This window comes from Phyllobates terribilis, unplaced genomic scaffold, assembly GCF_046119375.1.
Source record: "Phyllobates terribilis strain yellow unplaced genomic scaffold, ASM4611937v1 Scaffold_2__4_contigs__length_985480577, whole genome shotgun sequence".
Taxonomy (NCBI): Eukaryota; Metazoa; Chordata; class Amphibia; order Anura; family Dendrobatidae; genus Phyllobates; species Phyllobates terribilis.
In genome coordinates this window covers 628404764-628425102 of record NW_027362762.1, presented here as the reverse complement: position 1 = coordinate 628425102, position 20339 = coordinate 628404764, and the positions used below count along the sequence as shown (strand labels likewise).

At 41.0% G+C, this 20339-nt stretch overlaps 1 protein-coding gene across 3 annotated transcripts in view; it reads left to right on the top strand.

The window, feature by feature from the left end:
• Positions 1–20339, top strand: part of LOC141221874 (contactin-associated protein-like 5) — a 1265469-nt gene that overhangs the window by 620388 nt on the left and 624742 nt on the right. For all 3 annotated transcript variants that reach the window (XR_012289806.1, XM_073666602.1, XM_073666603.1), the window contains 2 exons: positions 9672–9821; positions 13902–14073. Coding sequence is in view for 2 of the 3 variants with exons in the window: in XM_073666602.1 (XP_073522703.1) it covers positions 9672–9821; positions 13902–14073 (322 nt within the window). In the remaining variant the exon portion in view is untranslated. The remainder of the gene's footprint in view (positions 1–9671; positions 9822–13901; positions 14074–20339) is intronic.

Here is a 20339-nt window from a genome sequence, read left to right as displayed (position 1 = left end):
ACCTTGGGGGACACCAACAGATAGGGGGCGAGATGAGGAGGTGGTGCGTGAGTGGGAGACGCTGAATGTCCTGTCTGTTAAGTATGAGGAGATCCAAGATAGAGCCAAGTCCGTGATGCCAAGAGATGAGAGAATCTGGAGTAAGAGGGAATGGTCCACTGTGTCAAAGGCAGATGACAGGTCCAGAAGGAGGAGGATGGAGTAGTGTCGCTTGGATTTGGCAGTTAGTAGGTCGTTGGTGACTTTGGTCAGGGCAGTTTCAGTCGAGTGATGCGGTCGGAAGCCAGATTGCAGGCGGTCGAAGAGGGAGCAGGAGGAGAGGTGGGAGGACAGTTCAAGGTGGACATGTTGTTCTAGAAGTTTTGAGGCAAAGGGGAGGAGTGATATGGGGCAGTAGCTAGTCAGAGAGGAAGGGTCAAGGGAGGGCTTTTTGAGGATGGGTGTGATTGCGGCATGTTTGAAACATGAGGGGAAGACTCCGGTTGTTAGTGACAGATTGAAGAGGTGGGTTAGGGTTGGGATGAAGACTGTGGTAAGGTTAGTGATGAGGTGGGATGGGATTGGGTCAAGTTCGCAGGTGGTGAGGTGTGATTTGGAGAGTAAAGAGGAGACTTGACCTTCTGTAATGGTGGAGAAGTGGGGTTTGGAGGAGGAGGGTTGAGTAGATATGAGGAGGGGTTGTGTGGACTTTAGGCAAAAGTTTTGTCTGATGGTGTCAATCTTCTGTTTGAAGAATGAGGCAAAGTCGTCGGCTGAGATGAGAGAAGAGGGAGGAGGTGCTGGGGGACGAAGGAGAGAGTTGAAAGTGTTAAATAGCTGTTTAGGGTTGTGAGATAGGGAGGATATGAGAGATGAGAAGTAGGTTTGTTTTGCTGTAGTGAGTGCGGACTTGAAATTAGTGAGGGATTGCTTGAATGCGATGAAGTGCTCGATGGAGTGAGACCTTTTCCATCTCCGCTCCGCAACCCTGGAGGCCCGGCGCAGTTCTTTGGTAAGTTTAGTGTGCCAGGGTTGCCTGTTGAATGTGCGAGGTGTGGTGTGTGTGAGAGGGGCGATCGAGTCTAGAGCTGAAGCTATTGTGGTGTTATATGAGGCAGCAACAACGTCTGCATCGTGTAAGGAATTTATGTTTGTGAGAGGAAGGAGGGATTCAGAGAGAGAGTGTAGGTCAAGGTGTTTGAGATTTCTGTGAGGGTGTGTGAGTTTGTGGAGTGGGGATTGTGCACCTGGAGAGGAGAGGGTAGAGAATGTGAGGAGGTTATGGTCAGAGAGAGGGAGTGGTGAGTTAGAGAGGTTAGATAGGGAACAGAGGCAGGTGAAGATGAGGTCCAGTGTGTGGCCATCTTTGTGGGTGGGTGTGGAAGACCATTGAGTGAGTCCAAAGGAGGAAGTGAGGGATAGGAGCTTAGAGACAGACGAGTGGGAAGTGTCAATGGGGATGTTGAAGTCACCCATTATGATAGTGGGGATGTCAGTGGAAAGGAAGTGAAGCAGCCAGGTGGTGAAGTGGTCTAAGAAGGTGGTGGCTTGCCCTGGGGGTCGGTAAACGACGGCCAGTTGGAGGTTGGAGGGGGAATAGATGCGCACACAGTGCACCTCAAAAGGGGGGAGTGTAACGGAGGGTGGCAGTGGGATTTGGGTGAAAGCGCAGAGTTCTGATAGGAGGAAACCTACGCCTCCACCATGTTTGCCATTGGGGCGGGGGGTGTGGGAAAGGTGGAATCCGCCATATGAAAGGGCAGCTGGGGAGGCTGTGTCAGAGGGGGTGAGCCATGTTTCGGTGATGGCGAGGAAGGAGAGTTTGTTTGTAATGAAAAGATCGTGGATGAAGGAAAGTTTGTTGCAGACAGAGCGAGCGTTCCATAGAGCTCCTGTTAGTATAGCTGAGGAGGTGGGTATTAGTTGTATGGGTATGAGGTTAGAAGGGTTGCGACAGTTTGAGGAAGGTCGTGGATAGGAGGTAGAAGTAACTGTGGGGATATGGCGAGGAGGACCAGGATTTGGAGAGATATCTCCAGCAGTGAGGAGGAGCAGAGAAAGTGTTAGCAGGTGGGAGCAAGAGAGAGCATGAGGTGGCTGTCTGTGTTTGGAGATCCAGGATTGAATGTTGAGGAATAATTTGGAGGAGGAGGTGAGGTCAATTGGGAGGATAGAGGGAGAGATGAAGAGTTTCTTACTAGGTGTAGGGATTTGAGGGGTTATTAGAAAGTGGAGGACTATAGAAGAAAAAGTGAGAGCTAACAGAAACATTGTTAAAAGAGAGTAAGTGGTCAAAGTGTGGGTTACCTGACTCCTGCACTGACTAACTGCCTCTGAAATAACTGCCACTTATCTCCGAAGCACTTTGCACAAGAAGACACGTGCACGCCCCAGCACGCGTGCACCCCTTACAGAGAATCTAAATATATAGGCCACATTAAACTATATCAGGTGAAGGGCATTGTGGGAACGGCTTGTGGCTAAATTAACAGCTGGCCATTTCAACAGGAGATGGCTGGGTGATCAAAGACAGAGCTAGGACTCTAGTCTCTGCAGTTTAGCACCTCTAAAAATCAGATAAGGTATAGAGTGGGGAAGGGACAAACACATGTGAATATTGATTGGAGTGGGACAGATGAAGCAGGGAAATTATGCAGAGCTTGTACCAGAGAGATGGGTCAGCAGAGCATTAGATGACAGCATACATAGGAGCAGGGAAATTATGCAGAGCTTGTACCAGAGAGACGGGTCAGCAGAGCATTAGATGTACAAGAATATACCTACTATAACACTGCTCCTATGTACAAGAATATACCTACTATAACACTGCTCCTATGTACAAGAATATACCTACTATAACACTGCTCCTATGTACAAGAATATAACTACTATAATACTATCCTATAAGTACAAGAATATAACTGCTATAATACTGTCCCCTATGTGTAAGAATATAACTATTAGAATACTGTCCTATATGTACAAGAATATAACTACTATAATACTGTCCTCTATGTGTAAGAATATAACTACTATAATACTGTCCCTATGTACAAGAATATAACTACTATAATACTGCTCCTATGTACAAGAATATAACTAATATAATACTGCTCCTATATACAGGAATATAACTACTATAATACTGCCCTCTATATTGGTCTGTACTGTATGTTGGCCTTGTATACATACTGTATATATGTTGGCCTTGTATACATACTGTATACATACTGTATATATGTTGGCCTTGTATACATACTGTATATATATTGGCCTTATGCACATACTGTATACATACTGTATATATGTTGGCCTTGTATATATACTGTATATATGTTGGCCTTGTGTATATACTGTATATATGTTGGCCTTGTGTACATACTGTATATATGTTGGCCTTGTATATATACTGTATATATGTTGGCCTTGTGTACATACTGTATATATGTTGGCCTTGTATACATACTGTATATATTTTGGCCTTATGCACATACTGTATACATACTATATTTATGTTGGCCTTGTATACATACTGTATATATATTGGCCTTATGCACATACTGTATACATACTATATTTATGTTGGCCTTGTATATATACTGTATATATGTTGGCCTTGTGTACATACTGTATATATGTTGGCCTTGTATATATACTGTATATATGTTGGCCTTGTATATATACTGTATATATGTTGGCCTTGTGCACATACTGTATACATACTGTATATATGTTGGCCTTGTATATATACTGTATATATGTTGGCCTTGTATATATACTGTATATATGTTGGCCTTGTGCACATACTGTATACATACTGTATATATGTTGGCCTTGTATATATACTGTATATATGTTGGCCTTGTGTACATATTGTATACATACTGTATAAATGTTGACGCTAAATGTAGTCCCATTGGTGTTGTCTTGTTTCAATAGAAGTCGACAGTAGAGATGAGCATAATTAAACTTAAAAGTTTGGGGTGCGTACTGTACATTAAGGCTGTGTGCCCACGATGAGGATTTAATGTGTTTTCGCTGCGTCATTTCCGCCGCAAAACGCATTAAAAACTCTTGTTAAGTTGTCTGCCATGTTTCCCAATGATAATCCGCATGTGCTCTGCACATGTAGCGAAAACTTCCGCTGTGGATTATCAGTGCGGAAAAATCCGCAGCACAACCATTTATTGTGCGTAATCGTGGCGAAATCACCGCCATTGACTTGCATTGAACCCCATAAGATCCACATGTATACATGCGGATGTTATGCGGTTCAATGCATGGATGGTACTCGGGTCTGGAGAAGAGGAGACTTTCCTCCAGACCCGGATACCATTAGTAAAAAAAGAATTAAAACATAAAAAATAAAAAAAAAACATTATACTTACCTCTCCGGGGGCCCCCGTCTCCACTCCGGTGGCGTCCTCTGTCCTCGGCGTCCCACGGTGTTCTGAAAGGACCTGCGGTGACATCATTTAGTCATGTGATGGTCTGCCTACAGCACTACCACAGGAAGACTGAAGAATTACACTCATTGAACTGAATTGGATGTTCATGTATTTCAGGAATGTGCCTGGTGCTTTATAATAAAAGACGATTTCTGCAAGTGATTGACTAATAAATGAGGCTCTTGAATGGAGAACCCGGATTTCTTAACTTGGAATTCCTAAAAGGAGTAGTCCACTACAACCCTTTCTTAAATACTGTATTCCCCAGGGCAAAATAAAGATACTGGCCTCCCATGTTCCCGGGAATCTGCATGTGCAGTGCTTACATGTTCACCTGTGTGGGACGTGAATATCAACTGTATTATTTTTCATTTTACCCTGTGGAATACAGTATTTAACCGGTTCCCGACCGCCCACTATAGATAAACCTCGGCGCTTCCTGGGCTCTGTGCAGCGCCGACGTTTAAAAATGGTGGGTGGTCTCGCAGCGCTCAGGACCCCCAGGGTCCTGCAAGCGCTACGATTCCGGTGCAGAGCGTTAGCTCTGACAGGGGACATCATCGGGACCTGATTGGATCAGGTCCCAATGATGTTAACCCTTTGCTATGTTCTATATGCCGCGATCTATAGTGATCGCGGTATATAGAAGATAGAAGGAGGAGAGGGGGTCGTCTTACTTACCTCTCCGACTACCCCTGATAGCTTCCAGGACCTGGGGTTGCTATGGCAGCTGGAGGTCACATGACCGCCTCCAGATCTGCCATATATGGTGTCCTGCTTGGCTCAGCCTGCAGCTGAAGCCAGGCAGGAGACTGACTGTGAAACAGTCAGCGAAGATCTCATGTAATGTAATACATGTCTATTACATTACATGAGATCAGTGATCAGAAAAATAAAAATTAATGTCCCATACAGGGACTAAGTAAAAATGTAAAAAAAGTAAAAAAAAAGTTTTTAAACTGTTAAAAAAAAAAAATCACAAAATAAATAAAAATAAATAAATAAAATATTAAACCAATAAATCCGTATATTTTTACAAAACCAAAAAAAGTACACATATTTGGTATCGCCGCGTCCGAAACAACCCGAGCTAAAAAACTGTCACACTAATTAACTCCTTCTGTGCACACCGTAATAAAAATAAATAAAAAACGGAGCAAAAAAATATGCTTTTTCATCATATCGCCAAACAAAAAGTGGAAAAAAATGCGATCAAAAAACAAAATAGAAATAAAAATGGTACCACTGAAAATGTCATCTTGTTCCGCAAAAAAAAAGCCGCCATACAACTCCATCAGCTGAAAAATAAAAAAGTTATAGCGCTCAGAATAAAGCAATGCAAAAAAAATATTTTTTCTATAAAATTGTTTTATTGTGTAAAAGCGCCAAAACATAAAAAAAAATACAGTAAGTGTAGTATCGCTGTAAACGTACTGACCCGAAGAATAACGCTGCCTGATCACTTTTACCACACGCAGAACGGCATAAAAAAAACCTCAAAAAACAATTCCTGAACTGTTTGCTTTTGTTAATTTTACCTCCCAAAAAACGGAATAGAAAGCGATCAAAAAATGTCACGTACCCAAAAATGGTACCAATAAAAATGTCAACTCGTCCCGCAAAAATAAAGCCATTACATGACTCTGTCGGCCGAAATATGGAAAAATTATAGCTCTCAAAATATGGTGATGCACAAACTAGATTTTGCAAAAAAAAGCGTCTTTTAGTGTGTGACAGCTGTCAGTCATAAAAACCCGATATAAATCTGGTATCTCTGTAATCGCACCGACCCGAAGAATAAAGTAATCTAATCAGTTATATCACACTAGGAACGGCGTAAAAAATAAATAAAACCAATTCTTCACCTGCTACTGATTTGTTTATTATGTCTCCCAAAGATCGCAGTAAGGCTCTGCTCACATTTATCCTGCGCTCTGCGCTGAGCACTTACACCAGAGTTTCCGTGTAAATCTCTGAAATACGTGATTCAGACGGAACCCATGACGGAAGATTCCCTGTAATGAGGCAGATATAGGCCACTGTGGATGCCGTCTGGCCTGTGATCCCACGGTGTCATTTGTTTTAGGCGTGCATAAAAGTGCGGTTGGCCACAGTTTTATGCACTTCTGAAAAAAAGGACACCGCTAAACAGAGGCCAGACGGAGTCCAGAGTAACTCTGCTGCCTCATTACAGTGAATGGATCCCGCAGGGGTTTCATCTGAATTACATCACTTGGAAATTTAGATGGAAACCCCGATGTAAGTGCTAAGCCGAGAGCGCCGGATAAATGTTACGTAAAATGTTCCCAATAAAAGCTTCAACTCAGTCCTCAAAGAAAGCTAGTCCCCACTCAGGTCCGTCATCTGTTAAAAATATAAGGGACTTCCAAGTTACTGGTAGCAGAAAGGCTCTGGAAAAGCGAAATGGCCCTTGCCCCCCAAAAGAAATTCAGAAAATTTTGTGCTCCCAAATCCAAATGCCTATTCTACAATAATTTGTTCTCCAATTGTCAAATAGCACTCCGTCCCCCCCAGATCTCGCCGTATGGCTGAGCGGTACGATGCAGCCATATATGGGGTATTGCCACTTTTAGAAGAAATTGTGTGACACATTTCGGCACCATTTTTACCCATTGCCCTGTGTGAAAATGTAAAATCTGAGGGTAAAACATTTTTTTGTGGTAAAAATATAATTATGCTTTTTTCACTGCCCAATGGTATAAATGTAAAAAATACTCACTACTTCCCTAGATGAATTCCTTGAGAGGTGTAGTTTACAAAATGGGGTCACTTGTGGGGGTTTCTGCCGTTTCGGCATGTCAGCGACTCTTCAAATGTGACATGGTGTCGGCCACCTATCCCAGCCAACATAACGCTCCTTTCTCTTCCGAACCCTGCCGTACACCAAAGCAGTGGTTTTCCCCCACATATGGGGTATCGGCGTACTCAGGAGAAATTGCACAACAAATTTCATAGTGCAATTTATCCTGTTACCCTTATGATAATACAAAATTAGGGAATGAAAAACATTTTTTGTGGAAAAAATGTGAAAATTTTATTTTTACGGCTCAATATTATAAACTTCTGTGAAGCAGCTGGGGGTGCAAGGTGCTCACCACACATCTAGATAAGTTCCCTAAGGGGTCTAGTTTCCAAAATGGTGGCACTTGTGGGGGGTTTCCACTGTTTAGGCACATTAGGGGCTCCCCAAATGCGACATGGCGTCTGCTAATTATTCAAACAAATGTTACATTCAAAAAGTCAAATGGCGCTCCTTCCCTTTCAAACCCTGCCATGCGCCCAAACAGTAATTTGCCTCCACATATGGGGTATCAGCGTGTTCAGGAGAAATTGCACAACAAATTTCATTGTGCAATTTATCCTATTACCCTTATGATAATGCAAAATTAAGGGATGAAAAATGGTTTTGTGGGAAAAATGTGAAAATTTTATTTTTACAGCTCAATATTATAATCTTCTGTGAAGCACCTTTGGGTTCAAGGTGCTCACCACACATCTAGATAAGTTCCCTAAGGGGTCTAGTTTCCAAAATGGTGTCACTTGTGGGGGGTTTCCACTGTTTAGGCACATCAGGGGCTCCCGAAATGCAATATGGCGTCCGCTAATTATTCAAACAAATTTTACATTCAAAAAGTCAAATGTCGCTCCTTTCCTTTCATACGCTGCTGTGCGCCTAAACAGTGGTTTGCCTCCACATATGGGGTATCAACATGTTCAGGAGACATTGCACAACAAACTTCATGGTGCAATTTTTCCTATTACCCTTATGATAATGCAAAATTAAGGGATGAAAAACGTTTTTGTGGGGAAAATGTGAAAATTTTATTTTTACAGCTCAATATTATAAACTTCTATGAAGCTCCTTGGGGTTCAAGGTGCTCACCACACATCTAGATAAGTTCCCTGAGGGGTCTAGTTTCCAAAATGGTGTCACTTGTGGGGGGTTTCCACTGTTTAGGCACATCAGGAGCTCTCCAAACGCAACATGGTGTCCGCAAATTATTCAGACAAATTTTACATTCAAAAAGTCTAATGGCGCTCCTTCCCTTCCGAACCCTGCAGTGCGCCCAAACAGTGGTTTTCCCTCACATATGGGGTATCAGCACGCTCAAGAGAAATTGCACAAAAAAATTTGGGGTCCATTTTTTCCTGTTACCCCTGGGAAAATAAAAAAAATTGGGTCTAAAGTAACATTTTTGTGAAAAAAGTTAAATGTAAATTTTTTTCTTCCACATTCCAAAAATTCCTGTGAAGCACATGAAGGGTTAATAAAGTTCTTGAATGTGGTTTTGAGCACCTTGAGGGGTGCAGTTTTTAGAATGGTGTCACTTTTGGGTATTTTCTGTCATAAAGACCCCTCAAAGTGACTTCAAATGTGATGTGGTCCCTAAAAAAATGTTTTTGTAAATTTTGTTGGAAAAATGAGAAATCGCTGGTCAATTTTTAATCCTTATAGCTCCCTAAAAAAAAAATTTTGGTTCCAAAATTGTGCTGATGTAAAGTAGACATGTGGGAAATGTTATTTATTAACTATTTTGTGTGACATATCTCTCTGATTTAAGGGCATGAAAATTCAAAGTTTGAAAATTGCAAAATTTTCAAACTTTTTGCCAAATTTCCGATTTTTTCACAAATAAACGCAATTGATATTGAAGAAATTTTACCACTATCATGAATTACAATATGTCACAAAAAACCAGTCTCAGAATCAGGGGGATCCGTTGAAGCGTTCCAGAGCAATTACCTCATAAAGTGACAGTGGTCAGAATTGAAAAAATTGGCCCGGTCACGGAGGCAAAAACAGGCTCTGGCGCGAAATGGTTAAGAAGGAATTGTTGAGTTTTGGACAACCCTCCTTTTTAGATGGTGCATAAATATTATAATTTGTTATGCTAACCTAAGCATATAGCTGGCATGTTGGACAACAATTATACAGGGAGACTATTAGGAAGAAAGAAAACACATGGCTATTCAAACATCCATATAAAGTAATATGTGACTCAGGGTTTGTGTAAGGCTGAGTAATGGCCCCAGTAGGTACTGTAAAGGCAGCCATTACTGATCTGCTCTGGGATATTTGTAGGTGATGGATATGTTTGCGTGAAAATTTATTTTTGTTAATTATTTGTAGCACAGGGAAATGTGAAGCGGCATTTGTCATCTGCCTATATGTTATTCAGAGTTAATAAAACCTTCAGGAATAACCTATGATTCATTTTCTAGGCAGTGGTTTGAATGACGGCTTATGGCACTCAGTTACTATCAATGCAAGAAGACATCGCATCTCACTAACCCTGGATAATGGGGCAGCGTCATCCATCCATGCCACTCTCCCAGTACAGATCTCCGCGGGGCACCAGTATTACTTTGGAGGTGAGATGTTCACTTATGAAAGGAATAAATATAACTCCAGTCAACTTTTCTCTCTTCTTATTAGCAATTTTTTTCCTTTAATCTTGAGTTCTTAGATAGATAGATAGCTAGATAGAGAGATAAGAAAGTGGAAAAGCACCAGACATGAAAGTTGGGTGCACGCCTCCCAGACAATGATTCTGCAGTCCAATATTATATATTCTATAAGAAAAGGAGGCAGTACTCCAAAAACTTGAAAAAGGCTGTGTTCAGCCGAAACGTCGCCACAGCTGATGGACTAATAAAGTCCCCTTTTTTTCACAAGTTTTTGGAGTGCTGCCCCCTTTTCTTATTGAATAGATGGATAGATAGATAGATGGATGGATGGATGGATGGATAGATAGATGGATAGATAGATAGATAGATAGATAGATAGATAGATAGATAGATAGATAGATAGATAGATAGATGGATGGATGGATGGATGGATGGATGGATAGATAGATAGATAGATAGATAGATAGATAGATAGATAGATGGATAGATAGATAGATGGATGGATGGATGGATAGATAGATAGATAGATAGATAGATAGATAGATAGATGGATAGATGGATAGATAGATAGATAGATAGATAGATAGATAGATAGATAGATAGATAGATGGATAGATGGATAGATAGATAGATAGATAGATAGATAGATAGATAGATAGATAGATAGATGGATAGATGGATAGATAGGCCATTACTAAGCTCTGAGATCGGATTATCTCTGATTTGTAAAGGGCAAGCCTCCATAATAATGTACATATTCAAATAGCTGTCATTTAAAATTATTTTTTGATATGTTATACAAATATCAAATACTGACGACCGGTGGGAGCCAGGGTCCCGAGACCCCCAACTGATTGCTCAAAACACTGCTCTGAAGCACTCAGTCTTGTAGGCAGCAAAGCTCAGCTCCTACTTGAGCATGCATACAGCATGGTGATCAGTCTTTGCAGGAAATCGCTGTCAGCTCTCATACTTCAGCTGAGCTTTATTACCTGCAGAAGGGAAGACTTCATTGCAAGACATGAATTGCAAGTGATTGGCCAAACGGATCCATGTAGAAAGCTTGGTTCTGTTATCGATTTCATACCGTAAGCTTGTTTTTATCATATCTTTATAGTAAGCTTGGTTCTGTTATTCAACCTAGGTGGTAAGTTTAGTTCTGTTTCTGTATCTATGATTAACCTTGGCTCTTTTATCACATCTACAGTATGTACATGTAGTAGTCAGTGTGGTTCTGTTATTGGATCTATGCTGTAGGTTTTTTTTGTCTTATTGGATCTATGTAGTAAGCTTGGTTCTGTCACTGTATCAATGTAGTCAGTGTGGTTCTATTATTGGTCTTATGAAATAAGTTGCCTTCTTATATAGTAAGATTAGTTATGTTATTAAATCTATGTAGTAAGCTTGGTTCTGTTCCTGTATCTATATAGTAAGCTTTGTTCTGCTTTTGGGTCTACAGGTGCTTCTCCCAAAATTAGAATATCATCAAAAAGTTAATTTACTTTATTTCAGTTCTTCAATACAAAGTGTAAAACTCCTATGTTATATAGAGTCATTACAAACAGAGTGATCTATTTCAAGTGTTTATTTCTGTTAATACTGATGATTATGGCTTACAGCCAATGAAAACACAAAAGTCATTATCTCAGTAAATTAGAATACTTTATAACAGCTTGAAAAATGATTTTAAAATCCGAAATGTTGGCCTACTGAAATGTATGTTCAGTAAATGCCCTCAATACTTGGTCGGGGCTCCTTTTGCATCAGTTACTGCATCAATGTGGTGTGGCATGGAGGCGATCAGCCTGTGGCACTGCTGAGGTGTTATGGAAGCCCAGGTTGCTTTGATAGTAGCCTTCAGCTCGTCTGCATTGTTGGGTCTGGTGTCTCTCATCTTCCTCTTGACAATACCCCATAGATTTTCTATGGGGTTAAGGTCCGACGAGTTTGCTGGCCAATCAAGCACAATGATACTGTTGTTTTTAAACCAGGTATTGGTACTTTTGGCAGTGTGGACAGGTGCCAAGTCCTGCTGGAGAATGAAATTTGCGTCTCCACAAAGCTTGTCGCCACAGAGAAGCATGAAGTGCTCTAAAATTTTCTGGTAGACTGCTATGCTGACTTTGGTCTTGATAAAACATAGTGGACCTACACCGGCAGATGACATGCCTCCCCAAGCCTTCACCGATTATGGAAACCTCACTCTAGACCTAAAGTAGCTTGGATTGTGTGCCTCTCCACTCTTCCGCCTGACTCTGGGACCTTGATTTCCAAATGAAATGCATAATTTACTTTCATCTGAAAACAACACCTTGGATCACTGTGCAACAGTCCAGGTCTTTTTCTCCTTGATCCAGGTAATACGCTTCTGGCGTTGTCCATTGGTCATGAGTGGCTTGACACAAGGAATGCGACACTTGTAGCCCATGTCCTGGATACGTCTGTGGGTGATGGCTCTTGAAGCAATGACTCCAGCAGCAGTCCACTCCTTTTGAATCTCCCCCAAATTTTTGAATTGCCTTTTCTTAACAATCCTTTCAAGGCTGCGGTTCTCCCGGTTGCTTGTGCGCCTTTTTCTACCACACTTTTTCCTTCCCCTCAACTCTCCATTAATATGCTTGGATACAGCACTCTGAACAGTCAGCTTCTTTAGCAATGACTTTTTTCTGGCTTACCCTCCTTGTGGAGTGTTTCAATGACTGCCTTCTGGACATCTGTCAAGTCAGCAGTCTTCCCCATGATTGTGGAGCCTACTGAAATGGACTAAGGGACCTTTTTAAATGCTTCAGAAGCCTTTTCAGGTGTTTTTTGTTAATTATTCTAATTTACTGAGTTTTGTGTTTTCATTGACTGTAAGCCATGATTATCAACATTAACAGAAATAAACACTTGAAATATATCACTCTGTTTGTAATGACTCCATGTAATATATAAGTTTCACTTTTTGGATTGAAGAACTGAAATAAATTAACTTTTTGATGATATTCTAATTTTGTGAGAATCACCTGTATGTTTTAGGCTTTTTTCTCTTATCGGATCTATGTAGTAAGCTTTGTTCTTTAAAGCCATCTTTGTAATAGACTTGGTTCTCATATAAGATCTATGTAGTAAGCTTGGTTCTGTTATGAGATCTATGTTTGTAAGCTTGATTCTGTTATTAAGTGTATGTAGTAAGCTTGGTTCTATTAACAAATCTATGAAGTACACTTGGTTCTGTTACTCGGAACTATGTAACAAGCTTTGATCTTTTGCCATATATACGAGTAGTAAGCTTTTTTCTCTTAGAGTATCTATGTAGTGAGGTTGGTTCTGTTATCAGATCTATATAGTAAGCTTGGTTTTGTTCCCATATGTATGTAGTAAGCTTTTTTTTTCATTGCATTTATCTAGATAGTAAGCCCTGTTCTGTTATTGAATCCTATTAAAGCATTGTGCTGTCTTAGTATCTATGTAATAAACATGGTTATGTTTACAGATCTTTTAGTAAGCTTTGTTTTGTTCCTATATCTGTATAGTAAGGTTGGTTTTGTTCCCATATCTATATACTAAGTGTCAGCTCTTTGGTGAAAATGATTCTATACAGAGGCCAACTTAAAGGTTAAACATGCGCTGCTATGCTTGGGTCAGTGTTGTGTTTTACCCCACGAGGATAACATTTGTCATCCAGTCTCTATCTTTGTGTGAATTTCACTTCATCTGTCTTCTGTCTCTGGTTTGGTCTTGAATTTGTATCCCAAGAAAATCAAATAAACCAATAAATAAATGAGAATCAAATCTCAGTGACCTGCAATAATCATGGCTTGACAGAAGTAGAGATGCTGATACTGAGATGCAGATACTGAGAATGCTGGGAAAGATGCGCTTTTCGCCATCTGCCATGTTGATTTCTTTCTTTCATAACTGAGAGTTTTATGACAAAGCTTATGTAATAAAGGAGACATGGAGAATATTGAGACCTCAGGGTCATCCATCAATAGTGCTCATAAAATATAAATGTATTATCCAAAATGTGATTAGATGCCGAGTCTGTCTCTCACTGAACAGGCTGTCCGGATCCGCTGGCAGATTCCTCCTGTACAAATCCCATTTCTTCATTCCAAGGATGCATGAGGCTCATATTTATTGATAATCAGCCCAAGGACCTCATCTCAGTGCAGCGCGGAGCCCTGGGGAACTTCACTGAATTGCAGATCGATATGTGCGGCATTAAGGACAGGTAATTCCCATTCCTACTTTTTATAATATATACGAACCCACAATAATGGAAGATATATATGAGTCTGTATGAACAGCAAATACACTGCTCAAAATAATAAAGGGAACACTCGAATAACACATCCTAGATCTGAATGAATGAAATATTCTCATTGAATTCTTTGTTCTGTACGAAGTTGAATGTGCTGACAACAAAATCACACAAAAATCATCAATGGAAATCAAATTTATTAACCAATGGAGCCCTGGATTTGGAGTCACCCCCAAAATTAAAGTGGAAAAACACACTACAGGCTGATCCAACTTTGATGTAATGTCCTTAAAACAAGTCAAAATGAGGCTCAGTATTGTGTGTGGCCTCCACGTGCCTGTATGACCTCCCTACAACGCCTGGGCATGCTCCTGATGAGGTTGCGGATGGTCTCCTGTGGGATCTCCTCCAGGATGGCACATCAATACGAGTTGTGGGAAGAAGGTTTGCTGTGCCTGTCAGCGTAGTGTCCAGAGGCTGGAGGTGCTACCTGGAGACAGGCCAGTACACCAGGAGACATGGAGGGGGCAGTTGGAGGGCTACAACCCAGCAGCAGGACCGCTACCTCCGCCTTTGTGCAAGGAGGAACAGGAGGAGCACTGCTAGAGCCCTGCAAAATGACCTCCAGCAGGCCACAAATGTGTATGTGTCTGCACAAACGGTTAGAAACCGACTCCATGAGGGTGGTATGAGGGCCCGACGTCCACAGATGGGGGTTGTGCTCAGAGCCCAACAACATGCAGGACGCTTGGCACTTGCCACAGAACACCAGGATTGGCAAAGTCGCCACTGGCGCCCTGTGCTCTTCACAGATGAAAGCTGGTTCACACTGAGCACATGTGACAGACGTGACAGAGTCTGAAGACGCTGTGGAGAGCGATCTGCTGCCTGCAACATCCTTCAGCATGACCGGTTTGGCAGTGGGTCAGTAATGGTGTGGGGTGGCATTTCTTTACAGGGCTGCACAGCCCTCCATGTGCTCGCCAGAGGTAGCCTGACTGCAATTAGGTACCGAGATGAGATCCTCAGGCCCCTTGTGAGACCATATGCTGGTGCAGTTGAGCCTGGGTTCCATCTAATGCAGGACAATTCCAGACCTCTTGTGGCTGGAGTGTGTCAGCAGTTCCTGCAAGATGAAGGCATTGAAGCTATGGACTGGCCCGTTCCCCAAACCTGAATCCGATTGAGCACATCTGGGACATCATGTCTCGCTCCATCCACCAACGTCACGTTGCACCACAGACTGTCCAGGAGTTGTAGGATGCTTTAGTCCAGGTCTGATAGGAGATCCCACAGGAGACCATCCGCAATCTCATCAGGAGCATGCCCAGGCATTGTAGGGAGGTCATACAGGCACGTGGAGGCCACACACAATACTGAGCCTCATTTTGACTTGTTTTTCGGACATTACATCAAAGTTGGATCAGCCTGTACTGTGTTTTTCCACTTTAATTTTGGGGGTGACTCCAAATCCAGGCCTCCATTGGTTAATAAATTTGATTTCCATTGATGATTTTTGTGTGATTTTGTTGTCAGCACATTCAACTTTGTACAGAACAAAGTATTCAATGAGAATATTTCATTCATTCATATCTAGGATGTGTTATTTGAGTGTTCCCTTTATTTTTTTGAGCAGTGTATATAGGAATCCTCATGATTACAGCTCCGTGTATCCAGGCAGCAGCTCAAGAAGATGAGCTATTTTATTCAAATATTGCCAATAGATGTAAAATAGATATGCCATTGACCTACTTTTATCTTCTAACTTTCCACTTTTCCCTATATCTCCCTTCTATTTTTTTCTTCTTCCTTATTCTCATTTTACCTTTTACTTTCCTTTTTTTTCCTCCTCTTATTTTTTATTGTTTAATCTACTTTATGGTTATCTTACTTATTCATCCTTTGTATTCCTCTTTCATCCTCTGTTTACCACTATTTTCTTCTCTCTTTCATTTGCTTTTTTTCTTTTCAGTTTCCTTTTCTTTTTCCTCTTCCTTTTCTATTCATTTCCTTTCTCCTCTACTTTAAGCTTTTTTTTTTCTCTCGCTTTCATTAACCTTATGTTTTCTACTTCTCATTTCATTCCTCTTCTCTACCCCTTTTTACATCTTCCTTTTTTCAGGTTTCTTCCTCTTCCACCTCTCTCCTTCTTATGCACCTTTCACTGTATTCTTCTCTAATCCTTTTTACTTTTCCTTCACCCTCTTCTTCTTCTCCTTCATGTTACACCTTAATCGTCTATCTTCCTTATTTTTCCTTTCTCTCCTTATCTTGTTAATCCTTCTCTTCATTATTTACTTTCATACCTTTTACTCTTTTGCTCCTTTTTATATACCTTTTGTCCACTTTTCCCCTAGCCTTTTCTTTATACATTTTAAGGGAGTTGTCTCAGCAGGTCTAACCTCTTCCTGTAGTCCTACTTACATGGCCGAGCCTAGAGTCTCTACAAGCCTACAGGCTGTGTGCCCACGATGCGTTTTTTAAGCATTTCCGCAGTGGCAAAAACGCTGCAGAAATGCTTAAAAAACGCATGGTAGAAGGTCTGCCATGTTCCCCAATGATAATCCCCATGTGCTGTGTACATGCTGCGGAAATTTCCGCTGCGGATTATCATTGCGGAAAAAAACGCAGCACTACCACCGCCATTGACTTGCATTAGAACGCATGGATTCCGCTTCACTAGATAAGCACATGCAGAATACATGCGTTCCAATGTGCGGATGGTACCCGGATGTGGAGGACAGGAGACTCTCCTCCGGACCCGGGTACCATAGAAACTGTGAATAAAAAGAATAGAATAAAAAATAAATATATACTTACCTTCTGGCGGCCCGCGGCGCGCTCGTATTCTCATGCAGGCAGATCGCAGTGGACTGGAGGACCTGCGCTGACGTCATAGTCATGTGACGGGTCACACGACGCTGACGTCGGCAGGTCCTTCAGTGTACCGCACCGCGATGTGCCGGCAGCCAGGACGGAGGGAAGCAACAATCCGGGGGCCATTGAAAGGTAAGTATAGATTTATTTTTTTATTTTTAACCATTCTGTTATGGTCAGATTATATAAATCCATGCTGTTTGCATGGATTTATATAGTGTGACCAAGTTGACAAGCACTTTCCAAGTGATGCTAAAATCGCTTGGAAAGCGCTTGACAACCCACATGCGGAAATGCATGTGAAGAACGCTTCACATCCGCCTGTCCCTGGCAGGAAAAACGCATGTACAATCCACATGTACAATCTGCATGTACAATCCGCATGTACAATCCGCATGTACAATCCGCATGCACAATCCGCATGCACAATCCGCATGTACAATCCGCATGTACAATCCGCATGCGTTTTTTCTGCCAGGGAGATGCAGAAACGCTCAGGAAAAATCCGGAGGATTTCTGCATCGTGGGCACATAGCCTTACCCCTACTTTTTTTTATTCATTTCTTCAGTTTTCCTTATATTCTAGGTTATCTCATTTTTAGTCATTTGTAAATGTAATATGTCCTAAATAGATTGTAAGAATCATATCAGGTCATGTAGACGCATGAAGTTTACTGTCCATTAAGCATAATAGAATTGTTCTATGTGTATTTTGGATTGTCTAGTGCTCTGTGGTAGTATGCTAGAATTGTATTATTTTAATGACCAGTGATTAGGTAATGGTGAGTTATAATGATCAATTCAGAAAGCATTGTTGTATTATCATGTCCAGTGTTCATTCGGGTCATGCTCGAGTTGTAGTATTCCAGTCATAGAGTGTAATGAAATGGTATTATGGTCAATTCCAGCATTCAGATCTAGTTGGGGATTACACAGTAGTATTCTATGTTTAGAAGGTAATATGATTAGCAGAAATATACAAAATGTTTCAAACTACCTTGGTCCTGATTCCAGTTCAGTCCCCTGTGGCAGCTGGACTAGGGCAGTGTTCACTAATGACTAGGCCTCATGTGATGTGATGATGTCAGCTGGACTAGGGCAGTGTGCACTAGTGACTAGTCCTCATGTTATATCATGATGTCAGAAGGACTAGGGCAGTGTTTACTAGTGACTAGGCCTCATGTTATATCATGATGTCAGAAGGACTAGGACAGTGTTTACTAGTGACTAGGCCTCATGTGATGTTATGATGTCAGCTGGACTAGGGCAATGTTCACTAATGACTAGGCCTCATGTGATGTTATGATGTCAGAAGGACTAGTGCAGTGTTCACTAGTGACTAGGCCTCATGTGATACCATGATGGCAGCTGGACTAGGACAGTGTTCACTAGTGACTAGGCCTCATGTAATATCATAATGTCAGAAGGACTAGGACAGTGTTCTCTTGTGACTAGACATCATGTGATACCATGATGGCAGCTGAACTAGGGCAGTGTTCACTAGTGACTAAGCCTCATGTGATATTATGATGTCAGAAGGATTAAGGCAGTGTTCACTAGTGATTAGGCCTCATGTGATATCATGATGGCAGCTGGACTAAGACAGTGTTCACTAGTGACTAGGCCTCATGTAATATAATATCAGAAGGACTAGGACAGTGTTCACTAGTGACTAGACCTCATGTGATATCATGATGACAGCTGGACTAGTGCAGTGTTCACTAGTGACTAGGCCTCATGTGATGTTATGATGTCAGAAGGACTAGGGCGGTGTTCACTAGTGACTAGGCCTCATGTGATGTTATGATGTCAGAAGGACTAGGGCGGTGTTCACTAGTGACTAGGCCTCATGTGATATCATGATGGCAGCTGGACTAGGGCAGTGTTCACTAGTGACTAGGCCTCATGTGATGTTATGATGTCAGAAGGACTAGGGCAGTGTTCACTAGTGACTAGGCCTCATGTGATGTGATGATGTTGCAGATGCTCAGTGAATGGCAGAGACACCCAGTCTTCAGGACAGAAAAATTCTGTCACAGAAGTGAAAATAGCTCTGGTCTTGCTGCCGTTGTAGACCAAATTTGAATATTTTTGCTCTTCCATTAGGCTGGATTCACACATCCAAACTCAATAGCCTCATTGGTATACATGAGTCTGTCGAGTTCAGTTTGGAGGCCCACGGCCGGTCCATAAACTATGGTCCATAACAGGGATGTGTAAATCCTGTCCAATGGTTTGGTAAAGAAATATATTGAGTTGTGACGATCATTCATTTGGCTTGTTTTAGTCATTTCTAGGGAATTAGCAAACAAGAAAAGGATGATCTCTTGTGTGTAGTGTCATCTTCCTATTATGTTCTGTGTGATTAATAACAACTTCCATATTTGCAACTGAATAATTTCAGAATTTGAACAAATGTTCACAGTTTTTATATCTGTCTCCAAAGCAACTCTGATCAAGTCAGTGAATTGAGCCTAATTAGCAAATTTATGAATATTTCAGGCTGAATAGACATCTGATTGGATGCTTTTCATGAATAGCAATAAAAAGAAGAAAGAATTGTATAAAGCAAAATATAAAAAAAGATTAAAGAGCCATTTTAATCTGCTTTGTGCATTGCTATTTTTATTTGTGTCGGAGATATATAATTGGACCTTTTTGTATATGACCATTGTTCCTGTGGTTTGGCTCAATCAGCATCTGATGTATTTACTGAAACAAGAATCTAGTGTGTGAATTTTTATTAACCAAGAAATAAGCACCTTGAGCTATCACACAGTACTAGATGGGCTGAGGGGGCCACTAGGGTCCACATATACCCCATACTGCTTTAGGTTCCAACAGACCTCAGCAAGGACCCTGACTAAAGCTGTTATGGAAATGTGTTATTTTTCAGCCATTCGCAGCTTTTCAGACTCTTCTAAGATGAACATTTTATGGTACAATGTCACTAATTCCTTCCCAGGATTTCTCTCAATTTCAGCCTGGCAGTTGGACAAAGTTGACATAAGCCCATCATATCATTTAGTGTTTCAGTGTGTTTGTATACACTAAATCATAGTGTATTGTTATGGGAGAATTTTGGAGACTAATCAAATCCCATTAAAATGTTTCAAAGCCTATCATAGATTTACCAATTCAACTGTGAAACCAAATACTGACAAAAACATTTGTTTTTATTTCTCAGTGTTAAAAAAGATTAAATTGAAGCAACTTTATAGTAAGTGCTGATGTATATATAGTACAGACCAAAAGTTTGGACACACCTTCTTATTTTAAGATTTTTCTGTATTTGAAAATTGTACATTCACACTGAAGGCATCAAAACTATGAATTAACACATGTGGAATTATATACTT